Genomic DNA, 16233 nt, shown 5'->3' with positions numbered 1-16233 from the left:
AGGGGTCCAGTGAGCCTTAACACCCCACAGGTGTTTGATGACTTTTCGTTAAAGTCGGATGTGTAAATAAATTTTTTTTTCCACTAAAAAGCAGTTTTTCCCCCGAATTTTACATTTTTACAAGGGGTAATAGGAGAAAATGTCCCCCAAAATTTGTAACATCATTTCTTCTGAGTATGGAAATACCCCATGTGTGGACATCAAGTGCACTGCGGGTGCACTACAATGCTCAGAAGAGAAGGAGTCACATTTGGCTTTTGGAAAGCAAATTTTGCAGAAATGTTTTTTAGGGGGCTTGTCACATTTAGGAAGCCCCTATGGTGCCAGAACAGCAAAAAAAAAAAAAAAAAAAACACATGGCACACTATTTTGGAAACTACACCCCTCAAGGAATGTAACAAGGGGTACAGTGAGCCTTAACACCCCACAGGTGTTTGACGACTTTTCGTTAAAGTCAAATGTGTAAATGAAAAAAAAAATGTTTCCACTTTTCCCCCCCAAATTCTAAATTTGGTAATAGGAGAAAGGGGTAATAGGAGAAAATGCCTCCCAAAATTTGTAACCCCAAAAATACCCCATATGTGGATGTAAAGTGCTCTGCTGGTGCACTACAATGCTCAGAAGAGAAGGAGCGCCATTGAGCTTTTGGAGAGAGAATTTGGTTGGAATAGAACTCGGGGGCCTTGTGCAATTACAAAGCCCACCATGTTGCCAGAACAGTGGACCCCCCACATGTGACCCCATTTTGCAAACAACACCCCTCACACAATTTAATAAGGGGTGCAGTGAGCATTTACACCCCACTGGCGTTTGACAGATCTTTGGAACAGTGGGCTGTGCAAATGAAAAATTAAATATCTCATTTTCATGGCCACTGTTCCAAAAATCTGTCAGACACCTGCGGGGTGTAAATGCTCACTGTACCCATTATTACATTACGTGAGGAGTGTCCATTGTTCTGGCACTATGGGGGCTTTGTAAACACACGTGGCCTTCAATTCCGGACAAATTGTCTCTTCAAAAGTCCAATGGCGCTCCTTCTCTTCTGAGCATTGTAGTTCGCCCGCAGAGCACTTTACATCCACATATGGGGTATGTTCTTACTCAGAAGAAATGGGGTTACACATTTTGGGGGGCTTTTTTCCTATTTTATAAAATGAAAAATTTAGGGCAACACCAGCATTTTAGTCAAAAATATTTTTTTCATTTAATTCCATCCAAATTTAACGAAAATTCATCAAACACCTGTGGGGTGTTAAGGCTCACTATACCCCTTGTTACGTTCCCTGAGAGGTGTCGTTTCCAAAATGGGGTCAGAACCGCTGTAAAATCAGCCACCCCTGTGCAAATCACCAATTTAGACCTCAAATGTACATAGTGCGCTCTCACTCCTGAGCCTTGTTTTGCGTCCACAGAGCATTTTACGCCCACATATGGGGTATTTCCGTACTCAGCAGAAATTGCAATTACAAATTTTGGGGGTCTTTTTTTCCTTTTTCCTCTAGTGAAAATAAAAATTATGGGGCAACACCAGCATGTTAGTGTAAATTTTATATTTATTTACACTAACAGGCTGGTGTAGACCCAACTTTTCCTTTTCATAAGGGGTAAAAGGAGAAAAAAAGAAAAACATTTGTCACTTGCTCCCGAATATGGAAATACCCCATATGTGGCCCTAAACTGTGTCCTTGAAATACGACAGGGCTCCGAAGTGAGATAGCGCCCTGCGCATTTGAGGACTAAATTAGGGATTGCATAGGGGTGAACATAGGGGTAGTCTATGCCAGGGTGCCTCCAGCTGTTGCTAAACTCCCAGCATGCCTGGACAGTCAGTGGCTGTCTGGAAATGCTGGGAGTTGTTATTTTGAAACAGCTGGAGGCTCTGTTTTGGAAACACTGCCGTATGATACTGTTTAAATTTTTATTGGGGGGGGGGCAGTGTAAGGGGGTGTATATGTAGTGTTTTACCCTTTATTTTGTGTTAATGTAGTGTAGTGTAGTGTTTTTAGGGTACATTCGCACTGGCGGGGGTTTGCCGCAGCTCATACTTGAAGGAAGCCGGAACTCACTGTAAACCCGCCCGTATGAATGTACCCGGTACATTCACATGAGGGGGGCAAACCTCCAGCTGTTTCAAACCTACAACTCCCAGAATGCACAGACAGACCCTGCATGCTGGGAGTTGTACTTTTGTAACAGCTGGAGGCACACTGGTTGGAAAACCTTCAGTTAGGTTCTGTTATCTAACTCAGTATTTTCCAACCGGTGTGCCTCCAACTATTGCAAAACTGCAACTACCAGCATGTACTGATCGCCGAAGGGCACGCTGGGAGATGTAGTTATACAACAGCTGGAGGTACGCAAATACAACTCCCAGCATCGTGAGACAGCCTTTTGCTGTTCGTGCATGCTGGGAGTTGTAGTTTTGCAAGATTTAGAGGGACACGGTTTAGAAACCACTGCACAGTGATCTCCAAAGTGTACCCATCTAAATCTTGCAAAACTACAAATCCCAGCATGCACAAATGGCTGTCTGGGCATGCTGGGAGTTGTAGTTTTGCAACATCTGGAGGGCTACAGTTTAGAGACCACTGTATAAAGGTCTCCAAACTGTAGCCCTCCAGATGTTGCTAGGCAACTACTCACCGGCTTCCGTAGTCTGTACCGCCGTCCGCCGCCGCCAATCGCAGGTAAGGGACCTCCACTGCGGCCGCCGGTCACGCTACAGTTCCCCCATTCTGCCCGGATTACCGTGGGTGGGCAGAACGGGGGAACCAAACATAGTTTTAAATTAGAGGGGCAAAGGTTTCTGCAGTAATACCAGGAAGTATTACTTTACTGAGAGAGTAGTGGATGCATGGAATAGTCTTCCTGCAGAAGTGGTCGCTGCAAATACAGTGAAGGAGTTTAAGCATGCATGGGATAAGTATAAGGCTATCCTTCAGATAAGATAGGACCAGGGACTATTAATAGTATTCAGAATATTGGGCAGACTAGATGGACCAAATGGTTCTTATCTGCCGACACATTCTATGTCTCTATGTTTCTATGTTTAACCCCTCCGCCCCCGATCTGCTATTGGGCATTGTTTAAATGTAATATCTTACCCGAGTACTGTTGCCGACCATGTCCATTCCTTGATGACGACAGTGTACCCATCTTATGAAGGCTATTTCCAGCAGGTTAATGCACCATGTCACAAAGCTCACATCATCTCAAAGAGGTTTCTTCGACAGGACAATGAATTTACTGTCCTTCAACTGTGGAGACCACAGTCACCAAATCTCAATCTAGTAGAGCACCTTTAGGATACGTTGGAATGGGAGATTTGGATCATGGATGTGCAGCCAACAAATCTGCAGCTGTGTGATACCATCATGTCCATATGGACCAAGATCTCTGAGGAATGTTATCAGGATCTTGAAAAATTATGCCCCAAAAAAATAAAAGCAGTTCTGAAGGCAAAGGAGGGTCCAACTCAGTGCTAGCAAGGTGTACCTAATACAGTGGCCAATGAGTGTATATAATATATATCATATATATATATATATATATATATATATATATATATATATATATATATATTGAAAAAGCTTACCCCCATCATTCTGCACTCAATACCCCTTAATAACAAAGTGAGAAGTATTCATACCCTTTGCAATGACCCTATAAATTAATCACCGGGGACCTCCCATTTCCTTTGTTCATCTTTGAGATGTTTCTACAGCTTGACTGAAATCATTTGTGGTAAATTCAGTTGATTGGACATGATTTTTGGATAGTGTACATAAGATCTCACAGCTGACAATGCATATCAGAGCAAACACCAAGCCATAAGATGGGAAACAACTGCCTGTAGAGCTCAGAGACAGGATAGTTGGGAGGTACAGATTTCAAGAAGGGTACATTTTTTTATTTTTAGTAATCGGGGGGAGAAGGGCCTTGCTAAATGGTTACCCAATGGTTACTTTGTCTGAGCTCCAAAGATCCTGTGTGCAAATAGGAGAAACTTCCCTAAAATCAACCATTGCTGCAGCATTCCACCAATCTGGACTTTATGGTCAGAAAGAAACCTCTCCTCAGTCAAAGACACATGAAAAGCTGCCTGCAGTTTGCAAAAAAAAAAAATCTAAAAGGACAAAATATAACATTCTAGCCTCAATTCTAAGTGTCATGTCTGAAGAAAATAAGGCAATGTTCATCCCCTGCCCAAAACCATCTCTACAGTGAAGCATGGTGGTGGCAGCATCATTCTGTGGGAATGTTTTCAGTGACTGGGACATGGACTGGTCAGGGTTGAGGGGAAGACTAGATTAGAGAAAAAGACAAATATATTCTTAATGAAAACGTTATCTAGAATGCTCTGGCCCTCCGACTGGGCCAATGGTTCACCTTCCAACAAGACAATGAGGGAGATTTATCAAAACCTGTGCAGAGGAAAAGTGGTGTAGTTGCCCAATTATTTTTTTCATTTTTCAGAGACCTTTAAAAAAATAAAACAACCTGATTGGTTGCTATGGGCAACTGCTTCACTTTTCCTCTGCACATTTATTTTTTTTATAAATCTCCCCCCAATGACCCTACGCACACAGCCAACACAACACAGGAGTGGATGAGGGGCAACTCTGTGAATGTCTTTGAGAGGCCCAGCCAGAACACTGACTTAAAGGGGTACTCCCACCCTAGACATCTTATCCCCTATCCAAAGTATAGGGGATAAGATGTCTGATCGTGGGGGTCCCGCCGCTGGGGACCCCCGCAATGTGGCATACGGCACCCACCTGTTTCTTGTCTGGAAGCGCTGGAGGGTCTCGGTCCGAGACCCTCCAGCGCTTCTGGACAAGAAACAGATGGGTGCCGCATGCCACATTGCGTGGGGGTCCCCAGCGGCGGGACCCCCACGATCAGACATCTTATCGCCTATCCTTTGGATAGGGGATAAGATGTCTAGGGTGGGAGTACCCATTTAAACCCAGGCAAACTGCTCTGAATATAATACTGCCACACACTGTACCCCCTGAATATAATACTGCCATACACAGTACCCCTGAATATAATACTGCCACACACTGTATCCCGGAATATAATACTGCCACACATTGTACCCTCTGAATATAATACTGCCACACACTGTACCCCTGATTATAATACTGCCACACACTGTACCCCTGAATATACTACCACACACTGTACCCCCTAAATATAATACTGCCACACACTGTACCCTCTGAATATAATACTACCACACTGTACCCCTGAATATAATACTACCACACACTGTACCCTCTGAATATAATACTACCACACACTGCACCCCCTGATTATAATACTTCCACACACCGTACCCGAATAGAATACTGCCACACACTGTGCCCCTGAATATAATACTGCCGCATATTGAACTCTCTGAATATAATACTGCCGCACACTGTACCCTCAGAATATAATACTACTACACACTGTACCCCTGAATATAATATTGCCACACACTGAGCCCCTGGTATATTACTACCACACATGGTGCCCCTGAAAATAATTCTGCCACATACTGTACCCCTGAATATAATAATGCCACGCACTGGGCGCCTGGTATGTTACTGCCACATACTATGCCCCTGGTATATTACTGCCACACACTATTCCCCTGCAATATTAATGCAACACGCTATGCCCCCAATACATTTTTGACAAACACTGTGTGCCCTGTACCGACTAATTGTACTTCTGTGCCCCAAATAATTGATGCCACTGTGCCCCCAGAATTAATGATGCCCCTGTGCCCCAGTTATTTATGCCACTGTGCCCCCAGAATTATTGATGCCACTGTGCCCCAGAGTTATTTATGCCACTGTGCCCCCAGAATTAATGATGCTACTGTGCCCCCAGAGTTATTTATTCCACTGTGCCCCCAGAATTAATGATGCCACCGTGCCCCCAGAATTAATGATGCCACCGTGCCCCCAGAATTAAGGATGCCACTGTGCCACACAAAATTAATGATGCCGCTGTGCCCCCAGAATTAGTGATGCCATTGTGCCCCCAGAGTTAATGATGTCGCTGTGCTCTCCCCCATCCATCCACAGTTTCCTCACCCCCCCACCCCCCACCATCCATTGCCTCCTCACACATACATTCCCCATCCTTTCATCCATCCTCCTGACCTCTCCTCACCTCCCCCCTCGGTCTTCTCCCTCCTCCCCCAGCCAGTACACTAACCCTCCAGTGCCGCTGGTAAAATGTTAGGTAGCGCGGAGGGTGCTGTTTCTGTGCTCCTGTGTGCACTGCCGGTGATCTGTCGGGTCAGACGCAGGGACCTGTCAGCGGCTTGGAGCATACGTGCGCGTCTTCTCCCAGCAGCCCCTGACCTGTCCAGCCCTCCACAGATTTTTAAAGAGCCCGCACTGGGGGATGAAGGTAATGGACCTGCTGTGGCAGCTTAATGTATAGCGTGGTCAGTGCTGCTCCCCCTGCGCTCCTTATAGGCAGCGATTTTAACCCTAGACTCCCTGCTAATTGTTGCGCTGCGGTGGCGCTCCCGCTGCCCTGAAACTGCTCTAACTACTAGTGTGGTGACCTGACATGTTTTGCGGCCCGCGCCCCCAATCAAACAATAGGTACGCCAATGTTCATTTGTATCGGTGTCTTAAAGACACCTATACATATGAATAGGGGGAGATCCGGCTGGAGGTCTGGATGACTGGCGGCCACGGTCCGGATCTGGACCGCAGTCTGCCAGTTGAGTACCCCTGGAATAGAGGGTCTGAATACTTATGTTTTTTTTACTTTTCAATAAATTAGATATTTCCAACATTCTGTTTTTACTTTGTCAATATGGGGTACTAAAGCAGAATGATGTAACTATGTAACTATGATGTGGGAAAACCTGATATTTTTTATTTTATTTTAGCACAAGGCCACAACATAACAAAACGTAAAAATGTTAGATGGTCTAAATAAATATAATATATATAAACACACACACATGCACAATCCAGTTTTAGCCACCGTCAGTTGTAAACTGTCAACATAACACAATAATATAAGATGCTAAACCCATCACAGTTAGGAGCCAATTTTAGAAGATTTATTTCCCATGATTCCACAAAAGAGTCCATCAAACATGATGTCACCTCAGTGCTAATCCAGTTGCCTCAGGGGATACTGTGTGATGGGGCCTCACAGCCAGCAGGATGTTCTTCAAGTGGGCAGGGAGAATGGGGCACTATTACTACATGCAGAGAGTTATGACACAAATGAATATAGTGACTAGGGATCGACCGATTATCGGTTTGGCCGATATTGGACATTATCGGTATCGGCAATTACCTTGCCGATAATGCCATTGATGTCATTGATCTGCAACGGCTTCTGCCCCTCTGGGGGGGGTGTTGAAATAGCCAATAACTTATACCGGAATATCGGAATAAGTTATTGGCTATCGGCCTGAAAGCTGACAGATTATCGTATCGGCCCTAAAAAATCGATATCGGTCGAATCCCTAATAGCGACCCCATAATAACACCTGTAGGCACAGTGGAGAGACCTGCAGGCTTCAAGTGATTAGTCAGAGGACACAGGAGGAGGAGGAGACGACCGGACATTCATCACATTTCTCAGGGCTTCTCCAAACACAATGTCCCGACTTTCATGAGAATCTTGTGTACATTACGTGTATGAGAGGAGATTTATATCATAACATCCATCCACCTGGGAAGAGAATGACAAATAATTCCATGGAGTTCATGAAGAGATATGAATAAGGAAGAACAGAAAGCTGAAAGGAATCAATAGTCTATGTATTGACCGCAAAAAAAGGCTATGAAAATAGCTAAAATCGAAACTAAACTGTTAAATGTATTAGAACTGGTACATAGGAAACAAAGGAAAAGTGGAGTAGTCAACCAAGGCAACTTATCAGATTCCAGCCTTCATTTTTCAGAGGCCATTTGGAAAAGCAGTCACCCGACTTGTTACCCATTGCACCTGCTCTACTTTTGCTCTGCACCAGTTTTGATCCCGCTCAACCTTTGCCATTAGAAAGTTGGTGGAAAGTACTTCAATCTGGTGAAGAATCTGACATGTTTTCTTACCCACCCAACATGATTCCACAGTAAAGCAATGCCTATGTGTCTTGTGATACTCACATCAAACCTCCCAACCGCTGCTGTGCTCTGACTGGAGCGCATTACCTCTGTCAGCACCCACATTTGTTGCACCTCACTGGATACGCGCTCGGGATCTGGGAGACCCTAAAATGGTGGAGGGGGTGGGAGAATGAGTGTAAACATACAACAATTTCCATTATCTGGTACATCCAGAACTTACTGCTCCCAGCAAGCCCTGTGTTAGCAATCCTTCCCATAAGGCCAGAGCACTCAAGGCTGAGATTTATCACAGGCCATAAACATTTTTATTGTAGAGAATCTATGACAGGGACCCAGGAAACCAACAGCTATTCAAGGAATGCTGGGAGAGCTCTGAATGTCAGTGCTACATTGTATGCCATGGCTGTGTTTGTAGAACAAGTCCCTTATGTAACAATATATACAAAACTGACAAGAGGTAATAATAAATGTGCCGTACACCACACTCTATAATACAATATACACTGCTCACAAAAATAAAGGGATAACTAAAAGATAACACATCCTAGATCTGAATGAATGAACTAATTGTATAAAATACTTTTGTCTTTACAAAGTTGAATATGCTGACAACAAAATCACACAAAAATGATCAATGGAAATCAAATTTATCAACCCATGGAGGTCTGGATATGGGATCACACTCAAAATCAAAGTGGAAAACCACACTACAGGCTGATCCAACTTTGATGTATTGTCCTTAAAACAAGTCAAAATGAGGCTCAGTAATGTGTGTGGCCTCCACGTGCCCGTATGACCTCCCTACAATGCCTGGGCATGCTCCTGATGAGGTGGCGGATGGTCTCCTGAGGGATGTCCTCCCAGACCTGGACTAAAGCATCCGCCAACTCCTGGACAGTCTGTGGTGCATTGTGGCGTTGGTGGATGAAGCGAGACATGATGTCCCAGATGTGCTCAATCGGATTCAGGTCTGGGGAACGGGCGGACCAGTCCACAGCATCAATGCCTTCCTCTTGCAGGAACTCCACACACTCCAGCCACATGAGGTTTAGCATCGTCTTGCATTAGGAGGAATCCAGGGCCAACCGCACCAGCATATGGTCTCCCAAGGGGTCTGAGGAGCTCATCTCGGTACCTAATGGCAGTCAGGCTACCTCTGGCAACCACATGGAGGGCTGTGCGGCCCCCCAAAGAAATGCCACCTCACACCATTACTGACCGACCGCCAAACCGGTCATGCTGGAGGATGTTGCAGGCAGCAGAATGTTCTCCACGGCGTCTCCAGACTCTGTCTCATCTTTCACATGTGCTCAGTGTGAACACATGTGAAGAGCACAGGGCACCAGTGATGAATTTACCAATCTTGGTGTTCTCCGGCAAATGCCAAACATCCTGCACGGTGTTGGGCTGTAAGCACAACCCCCACCTATGGACGTCGGGCCCTCATACCACCCCCATGGAGCCTGTTTCTGACCATTTGAGTGGACACATGCACATTTGTGGCCTTCTGGAGGTCATTTTGCAGGGCAGTGACAGTGTTCCTCCTTGCACAAAGGTGGAGGCAGAGGTCCTGCTGCTGGGTTGTTGCCCTCCTACAGCCTCCTCCACGTCTCCTGATGTGCTGGCCTGTCTCCTGGTAGTGCCTCCATACTCTGGACACTACGCTGACAGACACAGCACAGCCTTCTTGACACAGCTCGCATTGATGTGCCATCCTGGATGAGCTGCACTACCTGAGCCACTTGTGTGGGTTGTAGACTACGTCTCATGCTACCACTAGAGTGAAAGCACCGCCAGCATTTAAAAGTGACCAAAACATTAGCCAGGAAGCATAGGAACTGAGAAGTGGTCTGTGGTCACCACCTTCAAAACCACTCCATTATTGGGGGTGTCTTGCTAATTGCCTATAATTTTCACCTGTTGTCTGTTCCATTTGCACAACAGCATGTTAAATTGATTGTCAATCAGTGTTGCTTCCTGAGTGGACAGTGTGATTTCACAGAAGTGTGATTGACTTGGAGTTACATTGTGTTGTTTAAGTGTTCCCTTTATTTTTTTGAGCAGTGTAGTCCATATAAACCAAGATGCAAGTATGATGTGTAACCTGACAGGCCTCTAATTGGTTTCCGTAACATTTTTACTTCTTACCTTGTGAAGATTCTGGAGCTCCTCTTTGGGTGGCAGATGAGACAACCACCAGGAAAACTGCTTCTGTGGACTCTGGGAAGAAAGAGGTTAATAGGCGTTACAACAATCCCATGACTGAAACTTTGCTATGATCATCAGTGATCGCAGATGGTTCAAATTAAAGGACCACAATAAATAAAGATACATTTAGATTTGTTTATCTGGATGCAGTGGACGGTCCTAGGTGTCCTGGGCGTTCCCTCCATCATTATGACAGTCAGGACCATGACATCAGTAAACAGCCACACACGTCAGGTTTTGTACATTGCAGACTTTTATGGCATACTGACTGAATATGCCAAGAATTGTCCCATCACAGGTCATCGGGACAATAACTAACAACTTTACAGCATATTGTAAAAAATACAATCTTCTGAATATGTTCTATAAACAATATGTTGTATAAAGATGTATTCTATTGATGGAGAGGCATGGTTTGGTTGCATGTTTGAATGGATTGTCCCTCATAAGTATTCACAGTCCTCATTGTATGTCATGAATCTACACATATTCTTTCATCAAAAGATCTTAAAAGGCCTTTAACATTAGCCAAAGGTCAGGGGAACAACAGTTTTTAAAATCATTGTGGGGAAATTATCATTTGAGTCATTTTTGTTGCCGTTCATATATCTAAAGCCAGGCTTACACACTTTTTTTTTTTTTTTTTTTTTTAAATAAAAAATTGGCCACAAAATGGTAAAAACTACTATCGTTTGTTCCAAAAACAGTCGATTTAGTACATACAGTACACAAGTACATATAGGCATCTAAATTAGAAAACATAAATGATGGGATAAGTCATCTCCAGGCTGCAGTTAACTTGCACAAAAGCTTGTAGCTTGGCGTTACACAATTGCTGCACATCCATGATGCAAACCTCCCATTCCACCATACCCCAAGGTGCTCTATTGGATTGATCTGGTCAGTGTGAAGGAAATTGACATGTACAAGAAAGATTTGAGCTCTGTGACACTGTAATCATAAAGGGATGGACATGGTCAGGAACTATACACAGTTAGGTTGATGCCGAGAGGTATCATGCATAAAAATGTATCCCCTATCCAACCACTGGGACTCCAGCACGGGTATCCCCTGTCCAACCACAATCTCCAGCACGGGTTCCCCTCGGGAACTACCCCGGCACAAAGCGGCAGCCAACACACCCCCTTCATATATCTCTATGGGAGAGCCGGAGGTAGCTGAATGGCTCTCCCATAGAGATATAAGGAGGGGACATGTCGGCCGCGGCCTTGTGTGGGGGACAGCACGCCCCGTTACAGGGGAGAGCAGGGGTCCCATGGGACCTGTGGATAGGGATACGCTTTTATGAATGATATATCTACTTTTAACAATGCTCAATTGCTACTGGCAAAATGTGCCAAAAAAATTCCTGGCACACCATTACAACACCACCATCTTCCATTGTCCAATTTTGGTAAGCCTGTGCAAACTGTAGCCGTAGATTCCTCTTCTAAGCTGACAGAAGTGGCACCCAATGTGGTCTTCTGCTGTCGCCCATGTGCTTCAAGGTTCAATATGTTAAGCGTTCAGATATGGTATTTTGCATACATTGGTTGAGTGGTTCTTTGAGATAATGTTGCCTTTCTGTCATCTTGAACCAGTCTGCTCATTCTCCTCTGAAATCTGACATCAACAAGGCATTTTTGTCCACAAAACTGCTGCTTACTGGATATTTTCACTTTTTCTGACCATTCTCTATAAACCCTACAGATGGTTGTGTGTGAGAATCCCAGATCAGACTATCTGGCACCAACAACTATGCCAACTTCAATCACTTTAATCCCCATTCTGATGCTCAGTTTAAACTTTACCACGTTTATATGCCTAAATGCGTTTTATTGGCCGAAAAGCTATTGTTTTCTATATTTTTCTACTGGAGTCTTGCTCAAAAGACAAATGTGATTGTGGGCCTAACCAGATAAGTCCAGAGGGATGTCTGAACCTCATATTCTGTGGTGGAACTTCATGCACAAAGTAAGAATATTGCACAGTCCACCTTTCTTGTCCTAGTGAAGACATTGTGTGGCCCTTACCTGCTTTCTAGGTGGATTGACCTGTAACTCTTCAAGGGTAAATGAGAGCCAGACAGGTGATGGCTGCCTCAGGATGAACCGAATGGATGTTACGTTATCTGCATCACACAACATCTGGAGGAAAGGAGAGAATTCAGTCAGAAACCCAGAAACGGACCATAGAAAGTGGTGCAGAACCGTCAATTTATATAGATCACATAATGGCAGAATGAGAACAACTATTCCTCCCATCCCCTGAGGGGTCCTCATCAAGTGACCGCAAAACCTTTGATGGAATCACCCGCTGAGAATACAAATGGTGTTTCAGGTCAGAAGCCTCAGAGTTAACAGAAATTATGGGGGAGATTTAGCAGAACCTGTGTAGAGGTTTGTTTTTTGAAAAATGTTTTTTGAAAAATAAAAGAAGCACTATGATTAGTTCTCTATTTCTCACTTTTTCTCTACACAGGTTTTGATAAATCTCCCCCCATAGTTGTAAATCACAGCAACCAAATAGAAGATTTCTGGGCACCCTGAACAATCTGACCACTGGATCAACAATTATTTGAATAATGTTACATAGAGAACAGGGATGTGGAATTCCTATCGCCCGACGCCCGGGACATGCAGTTCCGGGCACCAGGCAGGTGAATTTCCCGACACTTAGTCCTGCTTCGGGCAAGCAGGGCCAGACCTGACAAGCATGGCGGCGATCAGAGGGGTGTATGGAGCGGGCTCCGGACTTGTGCCTGCTCCATACTCAGTAGCTGGGGGCTTCCGCTAATAGTAAGCATGCGGAAATCCCCGCGGCTGGCTATTAACCCTTTAGATCGCCACTGTCAAAGCTGACAGCGGCATCTAAAGGGACATGTGAATGCTCCCTGGTGGGCTAGTGTGGTGGATCGCCACAGCGTAATCGCGCGGGAAGGGGGGGGGGGGATTGGGGTGCAAGATCCACTATAAGGGTGCATTCACACGTGCATATGTTCTCCTGCAAATTTGCTTAAGCAGTAAAATCTGCAGCAGCAAATCTGCAGCAAAAATACGCACGTGTGAACATACGCTCAAGGTAGCCGGAGGGCTTACTTCTGCTTCCCCGGTGTCTGTGGCTCTGTCACTGATAGAGCCTGGCTGGACTAGGCTCTATCAATGGATCGCAGAGCACACAGATCAATGGAGTTCAATAGAACTCTATTGATCTGTATGAGGAATCTAATTCCTCCAAAAAGTCTAATAAAGTGTAAAAAAAAAAAAAGTTTTAATAAAAGTTTAAAAGACACACATTAACCCCTTCCATGTTAAAAGTTCAAATCTCCCCCTTTTCCTATATAAAAACATGTAAACATAATAAAAATAAACATATTTAGTATCGCTGCGTGCGTAATTGTACGAACTATTAAAATATAACATTATATATCCTGTACGGTAAATAACATAAATGTAAAAAAAAAAATACCAAACCACAGAATTGCAATTTTTATAATATCCCAGAAAAAAAAGTTCAAAAGCGATTAAAAAGTCAGATCAATACCAAAATGGTACCCATACAAAAAACAGATTATGGCGCAAAATAGCCCTCATACAGTCTGGTATGCAAAAAAAAAAAATTTTTTTTTTAAAAAGCTACAGGGGTCATAAAATGGCAATTAAAAAGTTCAGAATTTTCTTTTAATTAGTAAAACATGACAGAAACTACACAAATCTGGTATTGCGTAATCAGGCGCCTAAAGTATCAAAACAACATGTTATCTCAACCACAAGGTAAATGGCGTAGAAAAGAAAACCACAGAATTTGCTAAATTATCTTCTACTATTTCAATTTTACTTCACCGATTTTTTATATATATATATTTTCTTTTTTTTTTTTTTTTTTTTTTTTGGGTGCGGAAAATGTGTTATTGAAAGATTAAAGGGGTTCTCCGGTGCTTACACACAAGATGCCTGATTGCAGGAGTCTCGTCGTTGGAACCCCTGGGATCATGCACGCGGCACCCAGTTTGTAATCAGTCCCCGGAGCGTGTTCGCTCCAGGACTGATTACAGGCGACCACCGGGCCGGCGGCGTGTGACGTCACGCTCCGCCCGTCAATGCAAGCCTACGGGAGGGGGCGTGACAGCTATCACGCCCTCTCCCGTAGGCTTGCATTGAGGGGCGGAGCGTGACATCGCACAGGGGCGGAGGCGTGAAGTCACATGTCGCCGGCCCGGTGGTCGCCTGTAATCAGTCCCGGAGCGAACACGCTCCGGGGACTGATTACAAATGGGGTGCCGCGTGCATGATCCCGGGGGTCCCCAGCGGCGGGACTCCCGCGATCAGGCATCTTATCCCCTATCTTTTGGATAGGGGATAAGATGTGTAAGCACCGGAGAACCCCTTTAAAAATTAACATTATAGTAGGTAGTTATGGCTATAACAGGGCGAGGAGGAAAAAATTTGAGTGTAAAAGTGAAAATTGGTCCAGTGGATCGTCATGAGGGACAAGTAGATTTTGCTCCGTTTTAGTCCCGTGGACAAGTAGTTTTTTTATTAAATTTCCACACCCCCTGGAGAACCTACTTTGATAGTGGACCAGTATCAATACCATCTCCCAACCCAAAGCAATAACCTGATTTAAAGGGACACAACAACTCCAGGCTGTCCTATGCACATGTGCACTGCAGATTCATGTATTCTATTGTTCCATGTTATAAGTCCTATCAGACCCCATAATCACAACTAATGGTCTCATCACCTGCTGTCTGTACAGAGAGACGTAGTCCTGGGACCCCTCCTCCATGTGGGGGTTTGGCATTAGATTGAGGTTCCTTATACAGGTCCGCCATGTTGCAGTTTTGTTCTTCTTGAGCGCCGTCGATTGCTGCTGCTGGATTTTAACAGTGAGAAAAGCAGTGTAGTAATTCCTGAAGGAAATCTCCTGCACCTGAGAGAAAAAATAAAGAGTTAACGGCTGACCATGAATGACATCACAGCGGCAGATGATTCTCCCCAAACTGATCATTACGGATCTGCTTATGTAATAATGGAGCTTTATGTACAAGAGCGCAGTCATGTGACCTTATGTGCTCCGAGGGACAAGTGACACTCACATCAATGGTCCGAGAAACAGGGAAGGTGATATCGATAACGTTCACACCCGGAGGACCCGAATCTGACATCCCATCTCCCACCTGGAGTGGAACCGATGCTCGAATGTTGCACGGAACTACCTCTTCGGCCATGACGGCAGCACAGGAGATCAGTCACAGGTTATGGTCCTGGGAGGGTAGAAAATAATAGGGATTGACCGATATTGATTTTTTAGGGCCGATACCGATACTCTGTGGAGGTTAGGGCCAATAGCCGATAACTTATATATATATATATATATATATATATATATATATATATATATATATATATTCCGGTATAAGTTATCGGCTATTGCCGATACCGATAACGTCCAAAATCGTGAATATCGGCCGATAATATTGGCCAAAACGATAATCGGTCGATCCCTAGAAAATAACAATTAAATGCTCATATTTCTCAGTAGAGACCAATGTGAATGTATCTGTAGTAACCTGCACCCCACAATAAGAAACACTCTCTAAGACTCAGAGCCAAGGTTTGTCCATCACCCCTCCCCCATAGACAAGAAAATATAATAAGGGAGGGGCATTATCCATATAGATCACAAGATCCGAGTCCTGCTTGTGTGCCTAGTGATGTATCTGTACACTCACCTCACATACTCACCTCATTCACTCACACTCACATTCCCTCACCAAATATGTCGGCAGCCGCTCTCCAAAAAGCCTCGCTCATTGTCATTCATTACTGCACCCTTAACAAACATGGACGCCGCAGATCAACTATTCCAGCGTATCTCCATGGAGACAGAGAAGCAATTCAGGTCACATGACTAACGT

The 16233-nt window shown here is 44.4% G+C and overlaps 1 protein-coding gene across 3 annotated transcripts; it reads right to left on the bottom strand.

The window, feature by feature from the left end:
• Positions 1–7062: 7062 nt before the first annotated feature.
• Positions 7063–16225, bottom strand: NICN1 (nicolin 1, tubulin polyglutamylase complex subunit). 3 transcript variants are annotated; one of them, XM_056525240.1, is made up of 7 exons: positions 16090–16225; positions 15412–15579; positions 15057–15245; positions 12347–12460; positions 10254–10325; positions 8145–8249; positions 7063–7707 (listed from the first exon to the last, which is right to left on the bottom strand). In XM_056525240.1, the coding sequence occupies exons 2-7, from the start codon at positions 15541–15543 to the stop codon at positions 7666–7668; spliced, it is 654 nt and encodes a 217-aa protein (XP_056381215.1). In that variant the 5' UTR covers positions 15544–15579; positions 16090–16225; the 3' UTR covers positions 7063–7665. The 3 variants fall into 3 exon arrangements, with proteins under 3 accessions (XP_056381215.1, XP_056381216.1, XP_056381214.1); XM_056525241.1 differs by having other exon boundaries at positions 16080–16217; XM_056525239.1 differs by having other exon boundaries at positions 16061–16195.
• Positions 16226–16233: the final 8 nt, after the last annotated feature.

This window comes from Hyla sarda, chromosome 6 (assembly GCF_029499605.1).
Source record: "Hyla sarda isolate aHylSar1 chromosome 6, aHylSar1.hap1, whole genome shotgun sequence".
In the NCBI taxonomy this organism is placed as follows: domain Eukaryota; kingdom Metazoa; phylum Chordata; class Amphibia; order Anura; family Hylidae; genus Hyla; species Hyla sarda.
The sequence above is the reverse complement of the archived record's forward strand: the minus strand, read 5'-3'. Positions and strand labels throughout refer to the sequence as shown.

Excerpts from the sequence above, each read along its gene's own strand:
- NICN1 (XM_056525240.1), bottom strand. The coding sequence starts at position 15,543 with ATGGCCGAAGAGGTAGTTCCGTGCAACATTCGAGCATCGGTTCCACTC. Across the intron at positions 12,461-15,056 it reads TCTCTCTGTACAGACAGCAG|ATGTTGTGTGATGCAGATAA; the intron begins GTGATGAGACCA and ends CCTTTCCTCCAG. Across the intron at positions 7,708-8,144 it reads CAGCGGTTGGGAGGTTTGAT|GTGGATGGATGTTATGATAT; the intron begins GTGAGTATCACA and ends TTCTCTTCCCAG.